General features: G+C 37.0%; 1 protein-coding gene across 3 annotated transcripts in view; it reads left to right on the forward strand.

Annotated features, from left to right (window-relative positions):
- Positions 1 to 22435, forward strand: part of LOC131431006 (uncharacterized) — a 352841-nt gene that overhangs the window by 150178 nt on the left and 180228 nt on the right. For 2 of the 3 annotated variants that reach the window (XM_058596385.1, XM_058596375.1), the window contains exon 2: positions 15132 to 15250. The exons of the other annotated variant lie outside the window; for it this stretch is intronic. In XM_058596385.1, the coding sequence (XP_058452368.1) occupies positions 15239 to 15250 (12 nt within the window). In that variant the 5' untranslated portion in view covers positions 15132 to 15238. The remainder of the gene's footprint in view (positions 1 to 15131; positions 15251 to 22435) is intronic. 3 annotated transcript variants of the gene reach the window in all.

Consider the following 22435-nt stretch of genomic DNA (forward strand, 5'->3'; position numbering starts at 1 on the left):
GTTTCCGATGGAATAGACTGATAAAACTGCATTCGGTATAATGGCTTTAGACGAAATGGGTTCCGGTGTACAGGCTTTGAAACAGATAGCTTTCTACGGAATGTCCTTTTATTATTACTATTATTATTATTATTATTATTATTATTATTATTATTATTATTATAATTATTATCATTATTATTATTATTATTATTATTATTATTATTATTATTATTATTATTATTATTTATTTTAATATTATTATTTTTTATTTTTACTGTATTTATTGTCGCTATTTTTTACAGTTTTTACTGCTATTGCGATTTCTACTGTTTCTACAATTTACTGTTTGATTGTTTTTACCTTTTATTTTTTACTGCTCAAATTTTATATTGCTTATACTACTCTTACTGTTACAATGTTTCTACTGGTTTTGTAGTCTTCACCGTTTATACTGTTTTTATTATTTTTTATTTACTGATTTCACCGTTTTTTACTGTTTTTGCTGTACTTACGGTTACAATTCTTACTGTTTGAACTGTATCCACTGTTTACAATTTTATCAGTTTTTACAGCATTTGTTTTTTCACGATGTTTACTAATTCTACTACTGCTACTCTTTCAATGTTTTACAGTCTTATGATTTTTACTGTATTTATTGCTGGTACCTGGTTTATTGTTTCCACAGGTTTTACTGCTATTACGATATCTACTGATTCTACGATTTACTGTTTTATTGTTTTCGCCTTTTTATTTCGTTTACTGCTTTATTTTTTTTTTTATTGTTTTTACTGCTTCTACCGCTCTTACTATTTCAATGTTTCCACAGTTTTAGTTTTCATTACCGTTTATACTATTTTTGCTGCTTTCACTGTTCTCGCTGTGTTATTGTTTTTTACTTTTTTTTCCAGCACTTTTGCAATTTTATATTTTTTTCAGTTCTTACAGTTTTCACATGATTTGTTTCCCATGTGTTTTACTGATTTTACTGTTGCTAACAGAGACATAACCGTTTCTGACAGAGACATAACCGAAATATTATTATTATTATTATTATTATTATTATTATTATTATTATTATTATTATTATTATTATTATTATTATTATTATTATTATTATTATTATTATTATTATTATTATTAATATTATTATTATTATTATTATTACTATTACTATTACTATTACTATTACTATTACTATTACTATTACTATTACTATTACTATTACTATTACTATTACTATTACTATTACTATTACTATTACTATTACTATTACTATTACTATTACTATTACTATTACTATTACTATTACTATTACTATTACTATTACTATTACTATTACTATTACTATTACTATTACTATTACTATTACTATTACTATTACTATTACTATTACTATTACTATTACTATTACTATTACTATTACTATTACTATTACTATTACTATTACTATTTCTATTACTATTTCTATTTCTATTACTATTACTATTACTATTACTATTACTATTACTATTTATATTACTATTACTATTACTATTACTGTTATTATTATTATTATTATTATTATTAATATTTTCATTATTATTATTATTATTATTATTAGTATTATTATTATGTCGCCTTATTTCGCGTCACGAAATATTTTTCGACGAATCGGTTATTCGGTGAAATGACTGGCCTTCGGGCAACCTGTGTAAATTTCTAAGTAAGCAATCAATCAATAATTCTGGTAATCATTTAGAGAACCATGGGTCAGGTAAAATCATCGAATCGGTTGTTTTGCCTGTACCTTTTCCAGTAAAATAAATATTCAATTGAAATAGGATGTTTTTATTGAGAGCAGCTCTATGGTTCTGATTTTCATGTTATAATTACGGGGAATAATTTGGCTTCGGAGTACACCATGATTCTAGACCCCCTTCAAGTTTTTCTCTGGGGGTAACTTAATTCAACAGAACACTGTAGATGTACACTAGGGTGCCAATGAAAAGGGGGTCATCTATAATTCCGTGAAGCGGAAGTACTCAAAAGTTGAAGCACAGTTTGAAAATTTTCTATCTTAAAAAATCAGCAAAAAGTTTAGCCAAATTTCTATTTGATGCCGAATGTGTTAGAATTGCATGAAATGTCGAGATCCATCTACAAATCTATGTTTGGATCTCAATGTCAAACAGAACGTCGAATGTAATCGAAAAGTACATATTTTTTGTTGAAAATTCAAAAAACAAAAAATAATGATGTGGCAAGCAATTTGTTCACATGGAAAAAAATTTGAACTGTTTCTTTTTTACGGCAATATCGAATTGATACAGTGAAAAATATCAACGAGAAGAAACAAATTAGTGGAATGCAAAACTTTCAGCTTACGCCTCCCTGTCAATTGCCATGCGCTATAGTCCCGGTCGTACCTCGAACTGTCCGACGAGTCTCTCATCAGTCACGGTTGCGGTGCACCGTTGATCCCGGAGTACTCGGACTTTGATATCGGTTTTTGACATCACATCGCCCCCGAAGGAAGAAACAACCAACCCATAAGACACCTACTTTAACCGAGGTTTTGGCGCTCACCTCAACTAACCCGGAATGGCATCGACGGACCACGGGACTAAAACGACTATCAAACAACCGACCGACGACCTGCTCCGGCTGTTGTTGCTGGTTTGCTACGGCTTTATTCAGTTCATAAATAATTTATTTTCAAATTTACTCTCGCCTGACAGTCATTCTGCAAACCGCCGTCGTTCGGCAGAACAGTGAAGTGCAGATGCAGATGCAGATGATGCACTTCTATGCTTCTATGGATGTCGGTGGTGTTTCGTTTTTTTGTTTTCCTTTTCTTTCTCGCCTATAATACCTACCATAAGTGCACCTCACCGGGGACCAAGCGTGGAAGATTCGATTCTTCTGATGAAGATGCCTGAACGAACGCACGTTTAGTTTTCCTATGTTAGGGTCGATTCAGGCATGGCTAGTCGAACCCGAGATTGACACCGAGAGGCGAAAATCCAACGCTTTACCTTAACCGGTCGTCGTAAGTAGGTTATATTTACAAAACCGATGCTGTCGGGTCGGGAATTGGCTTTGTTACTTAGTGGAAAATCGATCGAGCACGCGGGGTCTCAGTCCGGTCGGCAGAGGGGTGTTAGACGAAGCCAAAGTGGGGTGCTGCAGGGCACAATTAGAACCAGGAAGAACGATATTGAATTTCGCCAGGCAAGAAAACTCTGTTCCCGTGCTGAACGTGTGGCGACTTGAAGCGGCGGCGGTGTTTAGATTCGAAGCACGATTTGTGGTGTCAGGCGATGGTTTTTTTTTCTCTCTATCGGACGAGAGGAAGCTCATTTTGTTGATGTCTTGGGAATTGATTGTGTGATCGATTTAAAAATAAACCGTTCGCAAAAAAAAACTGTTGGTTGGTGATTCGAATACAATATATTGTTAAATGGTTTCAAAATGCTTTACCATAGCAAAGCATGAACGACATAGATGCTGTTAATCACAAAAGTGTATTTCATCGTTTATGTCACACATTCGGCAGCATTTCTCAAATCAAGCGTATCATCAATAGTACACTTGAACGTGATCATAGCTGACTCTTTGAAATAATTATACGAATAAAAAAAATTTTCGGTTACGTCACTTTTACGATTACATCTTCGAAACTTGAAATGTTAGCCATATGATTTTCGAAATCGATCCACAGTCTCGATTTATTATTAATTATAGTCTCGAACGAACATAAAATTATTGATGTCGTTTAATCCGAGAAAACTGAGCGTTAATGAGTCTTTCCCCATGCGTTTGCGTCATTTTTGTCATTATATTATCGAAACCTTGACAGCAGTTTCCAAACGAGCCTAATTTTGTTAAAATCGATTCAGCCATCCAGCCATGAGAAAATTCAATGGTAATAAAACAACGCGATTTGTCGGTTATGTCACTTATACCAATAGATATCCGGAATCAGGAGTGACAGTCATTTTTATCTTTAAACTGGATCGATGACTCAATAATAGTCTTCAAACGAGCCTAAGTTTGTTGAAATCGGTTCAGTCATCTCCGAGAAAATTGAGAGCGAAAAAAAAACCGGAAGGATAACTTTACCGACGACAATTGATGCGTTTGAGCCATGCATTTGCCAGCAAATCGGTCACAATACACCGTTAAGCACGATAAGGTAATTTTGCAACATGACAATGCTCGTCCACGTGTTGTATGGTCGATAAAAACGTACTTAGAAGCACACAAATGGGAATCCCCCTACCCAACCCCAGATATTGCTCCTTCCGATTACCATTTGTCGCGGGCTGACCAGCACTTCTCCGATTATGATGAAGTCAAAAAATGAAATCGTTTAGGGTATTGTCGATTTTTTGAATTTGCGATGAAATTTCAAGAAAATTTTTTTTAATGGTTTTGAACTTATACTAAATCTCGATGTTTCATACATTTCAAAGACAATTGGCATAAACAATTTTTTTTCCAATTTTTTCTTGGATCACCCCAGATCTGGACATTTCATGCATTTCTTAGACGCTTGGCATACATTTTTTTTTAGTTTTACGGTTTTTTAGGCAGATTTCTGAAGTTACGCGGTATTTTTACGCGGTACGTATCCCCTCAGGACCTCAGTGTATTCCTAATTTGAAAGAATCGAAAAATGGAAGATTTCAATTAATTGATTCAATTATGGATACCGGTACTTCCATTTTTTGTTATTTACTGTAAGAACGCGTTTTGACGACGTTTCCTTACAAAGCACCCATTTTGCAGCTGATGTTTCGATGGAAAATACCTTTTTTCTATTAGGAAAACTAATATTGAAAATCATGAATTTGTTTTATTCAATTTCTCTAAATTCAAAAGCATAGAATTTTCTTATTTTACTTTCAGTTTTTTGTTCTATTTGCCATATCCTATTTTTCATTAGCTGTTTTGAAACCTTCCTCTTGTTCTGATTTTTTCCTCTTTTCTGAATTAAGATCTATATTTTCTGTTTACTATTCTTATTACTGTATTTATTGTTATATATCTTCTACTTGCTGTTTTTCAATTACCTGTTTTAGATTTTTCGCTTCATTTTTGTTACTTTATAGATTTTAGTAGGTACATATTGTTTTCTATTCCTATTGCAAGTTTACCCATTTTCCTGTTTTGTTATCGTACAATTTTTTGTATTTGCTCTATTTTTTTGCTATTCTCATATTTACTTCATCCCATTATTCTGTTTTCTGCTTTAGGTTTCCATGAGCTGTTTCTGTACCTTGCTCTCTTTTATTTCTATTCTGATTTTTTTCTCTTTTCTGATTTAAGATCTATGTTTTCTGTTTACTATTCTCATTTCTATATTTATTGTTATATCATTTCTACTCCCTGTTTATTGCTTTTCTATTATCTGTGTTCGATTTTTTGCTTCGCGTTTGTTATTTTATGGTTTTTAGCAATAACATTTTGTTTTTCTTTCCTGTTGCAAGTTTTCAAATTTTCTTGTTTTGTTTATTGTACAATTTATTTTCTTTTTATTGTTTCTAATTTTTTTATTTGTTCTTTTTTTTATTTTTGCTGTTCTCATCTTTATTTTTTCCCTTATTCTGCTTTTTGCTCTAAGTTTTCTCGGTTTTCCGATTTTTCGTTGCCAGCTGACGTTTCGATCGAAAACATCTTTTTCTCTGGGAAAACTAACAGTGTAATACATGAATTTGTTTTAGTAAATTTTTCTAAGTTCTGTTTTTTTTCTTATTATTAACATTGTGCTTTCATTTTTTTTTCTATTTCCATATCTTATTCTTCCTTTTCTTTTACTCCTATTCTGATTTTTTCTCTTCTGATTTAAGCTGGATGTTTTCTGTTTACGATTCTCATTTCTGTATTTATTGTCATATGTTTTCAACTTGCTCTTTTTTGCTTTTCTATTATCCGTTTAGATTTTTCGCTTCATTTGTTATATCGTATGGTTTTTAGTTAGAATTTTTTTTCTATTCCTGTTGTAAGTTTCCTAATTTTCTTGTTTTTTTTATTGTATAATTTATTTGCTTATTATTGTTTCTAATTTTTATTTGTTTTATTTGTCATTTTATTTTTCTCTTCGAAAGACAAGAAACGTCCAGATCTGGTTAAATCAGAAATTTTAAAAAAAAAACGGATTTTTTTAAACCGAAAATTTTCTCCAAGTGTCGGTATAACAAGAGATCTCAAAGTTTCATGAATTTCTTAGAAAAATACAGGAAAACCGGATATCTTTGAAAATCCGCGTAAAATAAACAGCGTAACTTCGGAAATCTACGTGACTTTGAAATTCCGCGTAAAAAAAAAACGCGTAAAACAAGACCCCAGTGTAGTAGTTTTTTTCACAAAATCGCATATTGTAAAACCAAAAGCCAACGTTTCGGAACGACTGATTAAATTCTATTGAAACCAAGACACTGCAAAAATGCGCGCAAAAATTCCTAACTTTTAGAAATATTATCGCAGACTTTATCGAATTACAATTAATTTTGGGCATTTTCTAGAATCGGATTACAAAATTTATAAGATATCTGGTCAAACTTTGTTAATCTAAAAATGATGAATGCTCTGATAGTTTTGCTAATCCAAAGCACCATCAAACTCAATAAATTAGGGGGCATGCAGCGCCCCAGTTTTCAATCTGATTTTTTTCCGTGGATTCTGCACCTGGTGATGGGTTTGTTTTACTACAGCTTAAGTCCTACAGCTAGAATTCAAATTCATTGTTGCTTACTCCGTTTATAAGTACCAACTAATTGAACTTTCTGTTTCCGATCAATCACTTTCTAACTCATACTTTCTTCGTTCTATGTTAAATTTTCCATTTTTTGTTTGGAACCTAATTTAAATTTTGAATCATGAATCTTGAATATTGGTTTTTGAATCTTGAATCTGGAATCGAGAATCCTGAATTTCGATTCTTAAATTCTTCTTGCATTGAAAACTTCAATCTATGATCTTTGATTTCAAATTACACTGAGGTCTGTTTTTACGCGGGTTTTTTTTCACAAATTTTCGAAGCTACGCGGTTTTTAGGTGATTTTTCAAAGTTATGTGGTTATTTTGTTATGTCTCAGAAATGCACGAAGGGTCGAGATCTGGTGTTATTCCAAATTTTTCAAGTCAATTCCCTGACACATTTTCCTAGTTCGGTTTAAAAAAAATGTCGATTTAAAAAGAACATTAGACGACGACGACGACTCGACGTTTCATGCTTTTTTGAAGATAACAAATTTTCTATAGTTTTGAGGGTTTTTCACGCGGGGATTCCCGATATTACGCGGTCCTTCGCGTTTCTTTTTTGAACGCTACGGTGAATCTTTTTGAGTTTTTTTTTGCTTCATACTCGTTGTATGACATTCAAATAGTTGGATCATTGTAATGAGTTATAAGGTAGAGCGTGTTCATCCAAAAACTACTTGAAGTATAGACCTTAAGATCTACCAGCGGAACCAAGAGCACTATCACGATCCTTATACACAGTTCTTGTTCGTGTTACCACATGCAAATCACTTGCTTATTGTGAATATTTTAGGTCATCCAAAAACTATCTGGAGTTCAGGCCTTAAGATCTACCAGTGTAACAAAGTGCATTAACGAACTTATCGATCACGGTCTATACTTATGATTCCACTTACAATTCAAAGGTTTGTTGTAGATGCTCTTGGTCACCCAACAACTACCTGAGGTTCAGGCTTTAAGATCTATCAGCACAAAGAACTGCGTCAATGAACTTTTTGTCCTCGGCCCATACTCGTTATACAACATGCAATTAATAAGCCTATTGTGAATTAACTACTCCATCCAAAACCTATATGTAGACCTGTAGAATAATTTGCACATCCAAAACCTTCTCGAAAAAGGCCTTGAGGTCTACCAACGTAACCATTGATTCATCCAAAAACTACCTGAAGTTCAGGCCTTAAGATCTACCAATGTAACAAAGTGCATTAACGAACTTATCGTTCTCGGTTCATATTCGTGATGCCACATGCGAACAATAGGACAATTGTGATTGCTCTAGGCCATCCAAAACCTACCTGGAATTGTAGTTCTACGACTATGAACAGTAGTGAAAAATTATACATAAACTGCTGAATGTTCGTGTAGATCTTAAGACCAGTTTCACCGAAGATCTTGGAACCTACCTGGAACGGCTATGAATAGACAAGTAAGCAATGTGTAGTTCTAACAGTATGAACAACAAACAAAAAAGGCATTAGCCTTTGTAGTTCTTGCTGTGACACAGTGTAGTCTCTAAGGACAGCACTCCAAGTAGTTGTTGAGTATTGGAACATCTATTAGGAATTTCCATAGTCTCAGAACATACACTTAATTGAGGTTCCAGTGTACCAGTTACTGTTTATCATCAAATCAGTTCTGCTAACAGGGGCTTTTTAGAAGCAATGATTTTTATGAAAGTATCAATTACAATTTTGCTTCAAGCATTTATTTTCTGTTTTCTGATACTCCGAGGAGTGTTTCAAACAGAACCCATGTCCGTAAATTTAAGGGGCATGCAACGCCCCTAAGTTTAAGAGTGTTTCAAATTTGTTGTTTTTGTTTTAGAATTCGATTCTTTCCACAACCACTCCATAGAAATGGCAATTAGTATTGCATCGTTTTTTGCTGTAGCGGTATTATGATTTGAAGTTTTACTAATTTTTTTTTGTTCAAAACTTAACGGATGTTGCCAGTTTTGATTAAACAAAAAAAAACAATTTTTTTGAAAATTTTATTGAAAAGTATTCTTTCGCTTCACGAAACAAAAAACCTGTCCGATCTGAATCACCAGTGTGAGTATACAAACTTGCAAAGCTAAACTTCACGACTCCCGCAAGCGTTCGATTTCCAGCTCACGGTTAACAACCTGACAGTTCATTTAGCAGGTTTTATCGCCCATCATTCGGTAGCGCAAAATTAGTACCTCATTAGCACCTCCAGCAGTTCTCTGGGCGCATTCGGTCAGTAATTTTTAATTCAGCTATCCCAACGCCTTATCGTTGATCATCGCCAGGCAACGAACGTAGATTATTTGCAATAGGCGCACAGCCTACTGCTATCGAAGCCAAGCCCGGGGTAGGTTTTGTAATTGGAACCGTTCAATCGTTACGGCAGTCCGTCTCTCCCTCCCCCCACCGGCGGTCAATTTATGGCTGCAGCTAACCGATGAAAACTCATAGCCTACTATTTTAGCTGTTGTTTTGTGGTTTTCATAATTCATTGGAGCTTGCATTACGAGAAGCCCTACCTGGAAGAACGGTGGGTCCATTCGCGACGAATCGTTGCCCAAGAAAGATCTCTGATCGAGTGCCTAATCAATCGTCTCAATAAAAGTAGCAGTTTGAAATGACGGGGGCGAAGGCGGGGAAAAAGTGGAGCAGTTTTGCCAACGTTCAACCAATCAACAGCGAAAAATAAAAACCTAACTGAAAACTAACACCCATTGATTGTTCACACTCGCGGCGGGAGGAAGCGCGCGAACAGAGTCGTTAAAATGAAGAAAAATTAATATTTTATGGAAGTTAAACAACAAAAAGAGCGTGTTCGGCTCGTAAAGACACTTTCCGGTGCCCGAATTGATTTCGAAACATCGAATCCGACCGGAACGTTACCGCGGCCGACTGAAATGGGGTTAACGGTTGAGGTCAGATAAATTAAAATGTGTGTGCTCCGATCTGTTTGTGGATATCGATTTACATCCACGGGGTCGCGATCGAGGAAGCACTTGTGAACAAAGGAAGGGGGGGATTATATCATCTCGTGAGCTCATTTGTTGCCGGGTATATATGAAGTTATTTATCTACCACTTGCGGTTGCCCCGTGCACAGTTGCGCCACCGGTAGAATGATCATCCGCGCGGAAGATCACCCCGATCAAGGTCTGCGATCCCGCCCGGATGAACATGATCCCAACAATTCAACATTGAGAGGTACTTAAGTAATTAGAGTTAAGCAGCACACTAACAAACTCGATCCGGTACGACTTTCGAGTATATCAAGAATAGAGAAAGAGAGAGAGAGAGAGAGAGAGAGAGAAAAAGGTTTCTGTTTGTGATCATCTGGACTGGCACCCAACTTTGCAAACGGATCTACCGTCGAGCGTCCGACTCGACTAAATCAAGCTGATTGTTTCAATTTAGATTAAATCTTGTCCCTCGTTCCAACACCACCACCACCAGCCCTGGCAAGCTGAGCTGCTCCAATTTGTTGCCGATTCCTTGGAATCTACGCCTTCGTGCAAAACAGGCAGCGGGATTGTGTGTGTTTTTTTTGCCTCCGGAGCGCCGTCGTCAAAAGGAAAACTCGACCGTCCGAGAAGATGACGAGGACCGGATTATTATTATTATTCAAAAACTGCTGTCAACACTTTTACTGCGGACAACCACGCCGTTATTTGCAATTAATCACAACCACAACCCTGCGATCATTCGCCAACAAACGAGGCGATGGCGATGGAGACGACGACGACGGCGACGGGTGAGATCTATTACTTTGCAGGCTCAATCAACAACGGGTACGGTCGTCATTTGTCATCGTAGAGACTCCGTCGAGGAAGAAAGCCGCTTCCGCGAAACTGGTTGCCGAGCTTTGCTTTCATACTCATTGGACGCAAATCACGTTAGTTAGCTGGCGGTGAGTTGTGTCCAGATTTGCGGAAGGCGTTGATTAGGGTCTGGAAATTCGATCGTGGGTAAAAGATGATCGTTCGATGGGTACAGGCGGTGGTACAGAGTAAGATCCTGCTTCGTGGGAACTAGGTTGCAAAGTGGACAGGATTAATTTTGATTAGTTCAATCATTTCTCGGTTGATATTGGTATAGCTGGCATGGTCCAAAAATAAAAATCAAAGTGTATGACCCGGTGCTTTGAAACTTAGGGGCACTGCATGTCCCTTTGATTCACTAAACCTGAACACAAAAGGATGCTATCATCTAACAAAAATCCTAGAGTTTAAATACTAAACGATTCTATCGACATGCATAACGTCACCAATACGTTCCATCAGTGTAACCGAGAACTGATGAGAATGAGCAAAGTGATCTAAAAAAATAGGTACGCTTCATGCCTCTTAAGTTACTTCAAGCTTGGGAACACGCTTTCATCCATTTCAGTCACACCAATCCTGCATAAACAAAATTTTTTCTTGATATCTGATTAATGTTGCAATCATATTCAAGAAAAAGGCCACCTAATTTACTTGAGTATCATGATATCTTACAAAAAAAAGATTCACAAAACTTTGATATTTGGGTATTATATCAATAGTCACGTTATTTCGTGAATTACTATACCTTCAGACAACCAATTGTGATAAAATCGGAGACAATTCTCCTCAGCTTAAAACGATTTCACACAAACTTGACGTGCTATGTTTTGTAATATTTGATATTTGCTTCACGATATCAAGTTCAACTAGTTAGTACACTTATGAACGGAGTAATCAAAAATTAATTGGAATTCTAGCTGTAGGATTTAAGCTGTAGTTAAACAAACCAATCACAAAATGCGAAATCCACGAAAAAAATCTGTTGCATGCCCCTAATTTACTGAGTTTGACGGTGCTTTGGAAGCAAACCTATCAGAGCATTCATCATTTTTAGATTTACAAACTTTGACCAGATGTCTTATAAATTTTGTAATCCGATTCTAAAAAATGCCCAAAATTAATTGTAATTCGATAAAGTCTGCGATAATATTTATAAAAATATAGGAATTTTTGCGCATTATTGCAGTGTCTTGGTTTCAATAGAATTTTCTCAGTCATTCCAAAATTTTAGCTCTCGGTTATTCAATTTATATGTGATTTCATGAATAAACTACTAAATTGAAAAACAACGAAGAGTAATTGAAGCATCAAATCAACGATCGAATGAATCACATAAACAAACTAAAAATCCTTGTTCACAAAATAAATTCAGGAAACAGGGACGCTGCATGCCCCCCAAATTAATTGAATCTTACTCTGGTGGATAAACTTTTCGAAAATATAATACTAAAAGACAGATTTTTACATCTTTATTAATTATTGCTACTCGATAAAAACTAGGCGTGCTCGTATAAAACTATAGTAAAACAAACCAACCACCAAATACAAAATTCATGGTCAAATGATCTAAACATTTGGATTGTTGAATGCTCCCTTTTCGGTCTTAATAGTGTTTCACGATAAAAACTATTTCAAAAAGTGTGACAAAACTGGAAAATTGAACGGCATTCAACCATGTTTAATGCTCGCGACACCCTCTGTGTTTTTACTTTAAAACATTTGGTTTTCACTTCGCGAAGTCAAGCCAAACTAACATAGGGCTATTGTACCAACAGTCATCTCGAGTCGCCATATTATTTTGCCGATTACTCACTTTCAATCTACAAATTGTGATAAAATTGGATACAATAAGCTGGCTAACATAAATTCGAAATCTATTAGTTCGATTAGAATTATAGTGGAACAAACCAACAAAATCGAATACGATTTGCATGACAAAATGGTCTAAACATATTAGGTGCGCTGCATGTCCCCTAAGTGACTGTGCTTTTGATGGTTCTTCGAAAGATAACCTATCAATCAACGACTGTACCATTCCAGATGAAAAAATAAATTTGTATTAATATTTAATAAATTTTCGAATCAGTTTTAGAAATTCTTTAAAATGGATTAAGCCTTGGAAGGTTTTTTAGATTGCGATTATTGTTCAAAGAATATCGAACAAAGCTTGTTGTTCGATATTCTTTGAAAAATAATTTTTATTGCAATACTGTAGTGTCCTAGTTCTATAGAAATTATCCCGCAATCGCCAATCTAATTCACTCTTTATTCTCGCTGGATACTGATTAAAAATTTGTGGAATATCTCTTCTGTCGCTCTTTGACATCAGTTTGGTTAAAAATTCAAGTAAATCGAACTTATCACCAAATTCGAAATCTATAGCCAAGCGATCCAAAATTTAGGGGCGCTGCATGTCCCCTAAATTCGTTGAGTTAGATGATGGCATTGATGAAAAACGATTTGAAGAACAATGAGCCAAAGACACTGTCATTTTCATAATATATTCCATTCTTTTTGCGTATTTAGCGATTTACTTGTTAAGTTTCGAAGCCAAAACAAGAAACCAAAATAGATTTCCTAAATAAAAAGCATGTTTCAGAACCAGATCAGATCAAAAAGGTCTCAAAAGATCATACCATTGATCAAAGAACCCAGCAAAGTTGGTTCCCGCAAGATTCCGGTATGGTTCGGTTTTCCCAAGTGGATCCCAATGTTTACACTTGCTTGATAAAAGTCGGATACAAACAACCAGCCGGGAAATACCGTATGTTGTTACTTAGAGTAGGACTCAATTTCCTGTCATGTTGAACGATATCACCGATCGTGATGATTCATGTCTGGGTCGTCCCAAACTCGATATCGAAAGACTCTCATTCGCAGAGACAGACGGAAAACAAAGAAACTTCCCCAAGTCAATACTCGCCAGAACACGAAGATAATTATCTTCTGTTATCTAACACTGATAGTGACAATAATAATTCACGCTATAAAATGCTAGCCATCCTCTTTGGAACGACATCATTCGCAAACAGTTTTTCAAAGATAGAACAGGTTTTGAGCACTGTGGAGTATGAAGCTACAAGTTTGGTTATTTGCGACCGTGATTGGAGCGGCGCTTTATTTGGTAGAGGCTCGTCCAGGTCGTTCCGATATACGGGAAGAAGTAGAGGCAGCCATCGCTAACGGCCAGCGCCCTTATCTGCCCGAGGAACTTCGTGGTGATTTGAAGGAGTTCAAGGCCGGACACAAACAGCGATTCGAGAAATTTTTGAACTTGCTCCCAGAGGATCTTCGTCAAGAAGTGGAAGCTATTTTCCAGGCAGCCATCGCCAATGGAGAGCGTCCTCAAGTACCGGAGGAGCTTCGTGATCAGATTCGAGAGCATTTGAAGGAGTTCAAGGCCGGACACAAACAGCGATTCGAGAAATTCTTAAACCTGTTGCCGGAAGATCTACGCCAAGAAGTGGAAGCTATTTTCCAGGCAGCCATCGCTAATGGAGAGCGTCCTCAAGTACCGCAGGAGCTTCGTGATCAGATTCGAGAGCATTTGAAAGAGTTCAAGGCCGGACACAAACAGCGATTCGAGAGATTCTTGAACTTGCTGCCGGAGGATCTTCGTCAAGAAGTGGAAGCCATTTTCCAGGCAGCCATCGCCAATGGAGAGCGTCCTCAAGTACCGGAGGAGCTTCGTGATCAGATTCGAGAGCATTTGAAGGAGTTCAAGGCCGGACACAAACAGCGATTCGAGAGATTCTTGAACTTGCTGCCGGAGGATCTTCGTCAAGAAGTGGAAGCCATTTTCCAGGCAGCCATCGCCAATGGAGAGCGACCTCAAGTACCGCAGGAGCTTCGTGATCAGATTCGAGAGCATTTGAAAGAGTTCAAGGCCGGACACAAACAGCGATTCGAGAGATTCTTGAACTTGCTGCCGGAGGATCTTCGTCAAGAAGTGGAAGCCATTTTCCAGGCAGCCATCGCCAATGGAGAGCGTCCTCAAGTACCGCAGGAGCTTCGTGATCAGATTCGAGAGCATTTGAAAGAGTTCAAGGCCGGACACAAACAGCGATTCGAGAAATTCTTGAACCTGTTGCCGGAGGATCTTCGTCAAGAAGTTGAAGCCATTTTCCAAGCTGCCATCGCCAATGGAGAGCGTCCTCAAGTACCGGAGGAGCTTCGTGATCAGATCCATCAATATATTTCTAATTTTGTGAACTAAATTTTGAAACTGATTTAATGTTATTGTAATAAATGTTCGAAATTTGGTGTTGTATACAGAATTCTTTTACCCAATGTTTTTTTAGTTTTATCAAATAACCGTAAAGAGTCCAGATTCTTGATCCGGAACTATGTTAAAAAGTTCCACACTGAGTTAGAAGCAAACAAACAAACAAACAACGTTAAAAATACGGTGAAAATAGTGTAATTCCTAGAAAGTTCATGTGTGTGTGTGTTCCAGTGCTAATCGCCGGACAGTGACTCCTTCATTATCAAGCATCGCGCTGTGCACGTCAAAGACCAGAATAACTGACTGACTGACTGATCGACATTCTCCGTCGGCGTCGACGAAATTTTGTTGACCCGTTTCTCGCCCTTTGCAGGACTCAGTTTCCGTTGTTACGGTGCTGGTGGTGCTTCGGATGATGCCGCTCGACCATCATGGCCCCTAGCGGATGGCTTGACTAGCGGAGGATACTCAGCGAGAAGAATGGATGTTCCGGTGAGTGTTGGACATTTTTTTTCTTGGTTTCTTTCTATGATTATTCGGTTTTCAGTTGAAGTTCTTCGTTCTGAGTTTTTGAGTGGGCTGACCAAAAAACATCGAAGAGTTTGCGATGTAATTGAAACGTTTCGATGACTGTTGTTCTTGTTCATGTGGGCAATGTAGCCTATTTAGGTTGGTATGAAAGAATAACTAAAATTAAAAACAAATTTAAAAAAAGAGACTTGCTTTCCTCGTGTGATTCCCAGTTTTTCTTCGCTATCTACTGAAATCATTTCAATCCGTTTCGTTGCTCGGAAAGCCACGGAAATAATTCGTCAATCTGGCATCAAATCCCGAGCTGCTCATCTCGAAAATACCACACACGTGGAGACCCATAACTTTCTGGTGTTGTTGCCCATAAAAGCCGGGGTCTGTTTTCTCGATTGCTGTCTGTCGGTCGGTCGGTATTCAGATCACTTCCCATCTCGTCGCCGTCGCATCATGCAAGCAATGCAATGCAGACAATTTAGGTACATAAACGTTTAAGATCTTATCGCAGAACTTGAATCTTTCCGCATGCCGCGGCGATGAATCCCGGCCATCATCCCATGGGCTCAAGTGTGGACACTTACAAAGTGCGTGCACGCATGGAACTCGATCGACGAACTGGTGAAGTGCTTCTTCAAGACGAATAAATGCCACACTTAACCGCTTGACCACACACACGGGCACGGGCACACGAAAGGGCAAAGTTTTTACGGATATTTTTAGTATCGAAAAGGTCACTCAACTTCGGTTTTGTTCTGTACGCTTTTGGTATTGGGGTTAAGAAAATCCAGAAAAACGACTGCCAAAACTAAACTGATATCCGCGTGGACTGCCTGCAAAACTCTCACTTTCGACATCCGTCAGTGCCTACTTCGATCGTCGCGAAGGCATGATGGTTCCGCAAACAACAACCATATTGAACCACACATGTTTGATCAAGGCTTGCTGCGATGATGATAATGATGATGACGATGATGATGGTGCAACTGTGCAAAGGCAGCCTCGTCATCGAGCGGAGCAAACGAAAGAAGAGACTCATGTTCGCGCATAAGACTCTCTCACATAATCGGTTTGATTTGATGGGATGTTGAAAGATTTCGTTGTCGAAAGCCTCCGTAGTGGCTTATCAACCTGTGCGGATCTGTTTGCCAAACAAAACCGAGTGCTTCTTGTTTCGAACGAACGAAACTGCAATGTAGGTGGTCTTTCCCTTCCTTAACCTTCCACCCATTCTCCTCTTCCTAAAGCTTTCGGTAGTTTCTGTGAATGTTGGCATAGTGGGGTGACGATCAACGGTTCTGCAGTAAGCTGCTGGGAACACCGTTACCGAATTGACCAGTCTTCTTATCGTTGCTGTTTTTGGGTTGAGCCTTGATTTTAGTGATCATCTATTATTTCACGTGTTTCAATAGTTTTTCTGATTTAGTTTTACTGTAATTCGAATACTAATGGAAAAATAAAATAAACTTTACTAGAAGAAAAAACATATAAAGTTTTTGAAACGATACAAAAAGAGCTGTTGAAATTTGCAATTTTGAATATATTTGCTCGTTTACCGTCCTTTTGTATTTTTTTTTAATAATTTAATGGACAACAAAATCGAAAAGCGTCGTACCCAGCAGCCTATGTTCGCTTCCAAAAAACTATTTCAAACTTTTACCTAAGATAAAAACCGTTGAACCTAAATAATTACAAACTACGAGGCTCGTAGTTACGAACCAAAAAATCCATTTGTTGGGTATATTTGGATTTTACCAACAAAACAAAATTTCTATAATATATGAGATTTGAATGTTTTGTTAGTTTATTTCATCATTATGGATAAGGCAGGGTTTTTTGACGTGACTACGTCTCTCTTTACTATGGGGCGCCTTTCCAAACTTTACTCTCCCCAAAATGGGTAGAATTTGATCGTGAATATCTCTTGCTATACTTATCGGAGCAGCGATTTTTTTTCCTCATACCATCGGAAATATTATCAGCAATTTATGATAAAATTTTCAGTAGTGTGAGATTACCTCGAATAACTCAAAACTCTATTTTTTTAAACTTATAGTATAGACGAGCATCATAAAGGAAAACTCACGACGCCTGTGTTTATCGTTTTCTGTGATAATTAAAAAAGGTTAAGGAAAACTTTTGTGGCATATATTGTTGATTTGTTTCATCTCATTTTAACTATGTATAAAAATGTTTGATTATAACTGAATAAAATTTTACAATTTCTCGTACATTCCTGAAGGAATAATCTGAATTCTGAAGGTACATGTCAATCATTTGTGTTGCAAAATTCACACAACCAATCAACTAATTCGAATGAATATTGATATTCGGAAGTTTGAAAGAAGTATCTCAGTTTTGTTCGTATTCACGTCCTCCAGTTATGTTTTTGACACTACCCACCCACCATTTTTTGTTTGCTAAATCCTTCAACTGAGGAAAGAGTCTCTTTAAAGAATAGTGAAACATTATGAAACTCATACTGATAATTGGAAGCTTCATATTGTATCTTATTTCAATGCTTTCCCGAGCAATTCAAGAACGTAAAATTTGGGTGAACGTCTTCCTAGAAAATTTGTATTTGGTAAAACTGTAACTCGACGAAATACCTTTCGCCCAAATGACATTCAATAAGTTATTTCGGGTTTTCAGCAATCAATGAAATGACATTCTTCGAAATGGATCAGGGTCATTTCGCCGAAAGGGTTATTTCGCCGATTGGGTCACTTCGCCGAAAGGGTCATTTCGCTGAATCCTGAAATCGTCTTAAAATCGTAATTAGAATTGATTCAAATTAAAGTCAAACGAAAGATGATAGCGTTAACACCCGTTTCGTTGACCTACCATTGTACTTCTTGAATAATGATTGATTGTTGAACTCAATATTTAGATTCATGAACCTCAGAAAGTAGTTCCCAAGAAAACTTGTTGACTAGCAGCTACTAAGCATCAAAGCAATTGCATATGCGTATTTACCAGGCAAATGTATGGGGTATTTTCCGTTTATTAGGTGAAAATGAAAAAAATATCTAATGCGGCTACGCCACTTCGTTTTGGTTCATGTGCTGTCCGACCTCGCTACCGCTCGTTCGGACCTAACTAAAGCAAAGAAACCTTGCTTTGAGTAGACCGGGCAAAGGAGGCGGTTACAGGTTTGTATGCAAGAGGCCGCCGCTTCCGACGGCGGCTCGGTAGCCGGCTTTGTGCCGCCGAGCCATCTTGGCTTCGGTTATGTGGCTGTGCCACATCAGTTATACAGTTATTCGGCGAAATGACCCTTTCGGCGAAATGATCGTTTCGGCGAAATGGCATTCGGCGAAACGACTTTCGGCGAAATGACATTCGGCGAAACGACTTTCGGCGAAATGACTTTCGGCGATATGACCCGCTCCCCTTCGCAATAACACACGCTGAAATGGTATTCCGTGAAATGCCATTCGGTGAAATGATCCTCGGGTATATGTCTTTTGATGAAATGACATTCGATGAAATGACACTTGGTGGATTGTCTGGTGGATTTCTCACAGTGTATTCGGTGAAGTGTCATTTGAAGAATTTTCTTTCGGTGAATTGGTTCCCAGTGATGTCTCCGAAAAATGACATTCAATGCACTGTATTTCTGTGAAACAGCATCCTTTTCAAATATCTTGACAAAAAAGAGTTCGACGAAAAGTGTTTGAACATCTTTAGTCGAAACGGCTCTCGTTGGTGACATTCGGAGAAAAGAGGACCAGTGGAATACCGTTTGACATTTGTGACCTGTTTTTCGAAGGAAAGGCATTCAGCAAAATGCCCTCCGTGTAAACGATTTTTAATAGTCTTTCAGCAAAATTACATTTAATGATATAATCAAATATCCCGCGACACTCGACGAAATGTCATTCTTTAATAAAAGAGCATTTTATGAATTGTCTTTTGTGGAAATGTCTGTCTTTCTGTGAAATATTTTTTGATTGAATGACATTCAATAAATTAGTTTCTAGTTGACTCGGTGAAATGTTTTCCGGAGAAATGGTATTCGGTGAATGATATTCAGATAATTTGCTTTGATGTTTTTTTTCACAAAATTATGTTGCTGTTTCCCGGCATTCTATCTTCCGGTAGAATGATTTTCGGCTATATGACTTTCGGTGAAATAAATCAATCGAATTCCTGCGAAAAAAAATGCTTTGATTTCTGTTTCAGTTGAATGCTGAAATGTTTTTTCGGTAAAGTGGTGTTCAGTGAAAAGCTTTTGAAAACATTTCGGCACCTTACTACATGGAATGAAAATTCACAGGAAAGAGGTGAAACGTTTCAAACCGTGTTTATTTTTATTGAGAACAAGCCTTTAGATTGCCCAATACCAAATTTCATGACAATCTATCCACCAGTGGTTGAATAACAGCTGATCGTGTCGCACGAGTTCTAGTTTTCATCAAGCTATGGAAAAAGACAAGTTTCATGTCCTGATAAGAAAGCAAAGGTGAAATTGAATGGTTGGTCCACCTTCCCGGTACCCTCCAGAACTGGCCCCCAGCGACTATTGTCTATTTCCAAATCTGGAAAGGTATCTCCAGTGAAATAAATTTTCGCCGCATGCTGTGGTCATTGCAAAAATGGGAGTCTATTTTGTAGGCCTTGACAAATCTTTTTGTTTTTCAAATGGAATCAACATGTTGGAGAACCGATGGATCAAGTGTAAGTGAAAATTATACTGAAGAATAAAAAAGTTTTCACGGTAAAAAATCGACTTTTTCTTTGTTAGATCCGGGACTTCTCTTTCCATGCAGTAGCGCTGAAGCAAATGTTAATAAAATATAACAAAATTAGAAAACTATCGTTCTTCAACAAGGAACTGTTGTTTCCTCATTCTTCCAGATGAACTAGTTCTTGTGAACCATGTGCGAACGGATTTCTCATCTCTAGGTAATGAATTGAAAGGCTTTTGGTGAAACGGCAGCTCGAAAAAATGTCTTTCGATGAAATGAAATTCGGCAAAATGTATTTTTGAATAAACGATATTCATTCGGTGAAAGATCGGTACGACATGCCGTTCGTCGAGTTGACTATTGGAGAGTTGTTTTTTGGGGAAATGTTTCTGAGAGATGCCATTAGATAAAATGTTTAGTCCAAACGATTTTTTGCCTCCGAAATGAAAATCAGTTAAACATTCCGGCGAAATGGTATCTTGTGTGATAAATTTTTCTTTGAATTTGATTCCGTGTGAAAAGACGTTAAATTCGTTAAATTGTCTTTCCGCAAAATGACATTCGGTTAAAAAAAATTTGTCGGTGAAATATCATTTCGAGAATCATTCGGTTGAATGTCTTTCTAAGAACAATAACTCATCTTCCATAAAAACTCGCATGATATACTGAGGTTTTTTTTACGTGGGAGATACGACAAAAAAAACCGCGCAATTTCAAAAATCCATTAAAAAAACTGCACAACTATAAAACAAATTTTGTTGCCGAGTTTTTGTCAAAAATTCATGGAACATCTCGATAAAAATTTACTTAGAATTTTTTTTTTCGAACAAAAAATTTTGATGCCCTATGTTTATAAAATCCACGAAACTTCAAGATTTGGTATAGTCTCGAAAAATATTTTTTTGAAAAATGAACATAAAATAGGCCTCAGTTTCAGCGATTACATCTTCATTGCTTCTAAATTTTTTACCAGCGAGCATTCTCTTGAGGTCTGAGAACAGGAAAAAGTCACTGGGGGCCAAATCTGGAGAATACGGTGGATGAGGGAGCAATTCGAAGCCCAATTCGTTCAATTTCAGCATGGTTTTCATCGACTTGTGATACGGTGCATTGTCTTGATGAAACAGAACTTTTTTCTTTTTCAAATGAGGCCGTTTTTTTGAAATTTCGTCCTTCAAACGCTCTAATAACGCTATATAATAGTCACTGTTGATGGTTTTCCCCTTTTCAAGGTAGTCGATGAAAATTACACATGCTAATCCCAAAATCCAGACGCCATAACCTTACCGGCCGATTGTTGAGTCTCTCCACGCTTTGGGTTCGGTTCATTGCGTGCAGTCCACTCAGCTGACTGTCGATTGGACTTCGGAGTGAAGTGAGGGAGCCATGTTTCGTCCATTGTTATATATCGACGAAAAAAATCGGTTTTATTTCGATATAACAGCTCCAAACACTGCTCAGAATCATCAATTCGTTGTTGTTTTTGATCGATTGTGAGCTCACGCGGCACCCATTTTGCACAAAGCTTTCTCATATCCAAATATTCGTGAATAATATGTCCAACACGTTCCTTTGATATCTTTAGGGTGTCAGCTATCTGGATCAACATCACTTTACGGTCATTGAAAATCGTTTTGTAGATTTTTTTCACGTTTTCATCGGTAACAGCCTCTTTTGGACGTACACTGCGTTCATCGTCTTCGGTGCTCATATGACCAGTACGAAATTTTGCAAACCACTTATGAATTGTTGCTTCGCCCGGTGCAGAGTCTGGATAACACTCATCAAGCCAAATTTTTAGGTATCGGCGGCACTTTTTTTCATCAAAAAGTAGTGTTTCATCAACACACGAAATTCCTTTTCCATTTTTTTCACAATAACAAAAGTAGCTTCACTCAAAAGGCAATATCTCACAAACTAATAATCAGACAGCTGTCAAATTGATACACGTATCTTTTGAAGGTTGGTACTAACTGAAAATGGTATGGATTTAATTCTAGTGGCGCCATCTCATAGAAACGATACGAACTTTCCAGCCGATCTGTAAAGTTCATATAAAGTTAGCGCAGCCCCTCTCCCAAATGTGCTCCAAAACGAATCGAAACCCAGTGAATAATTTGTTGCTGATTAGTTACGGCAATTTTGAATTTGTTGCTCAATTTTTTTTCATTCTTTTGAGTACTTCGCTAAGTTCACATAAAATTAGCAAAGTACTCAAAAAAATAGAAAAAAATTTGAGCAACAAATTCAAAATTACCGTAATTAGTTAGTAACAAATTAGTAACAAATTATTCACCGATTTGCGTTATCATCGGCGAAAATAAAATAAACAAAGAATTGACTTGAAAAATATTTCGGGATAACAGCAAATTTCGATGTTTTATGCATTTCTAAGACAAAACCAAGCAAACTGCGTAAAAAATCAATCATTTCACTCATGAAATTTTATGAGAAAATATGT

The sequence above is a fragment of the Malaya genurostris genome, chromosome 1, assembly GCF_030247185.1.
Source record: "Malaya genurostris strain Urasoe2022 chromosome 1, Malgen_1.1, whole genome shotgun sequence".
In the NCBI taxonomy this organism is placed as follows: Eukaryota; Metazoa; Arthropoda; class Insecta; order Diptera; family Culicidae; genus Malaya; species Malaya genurostris.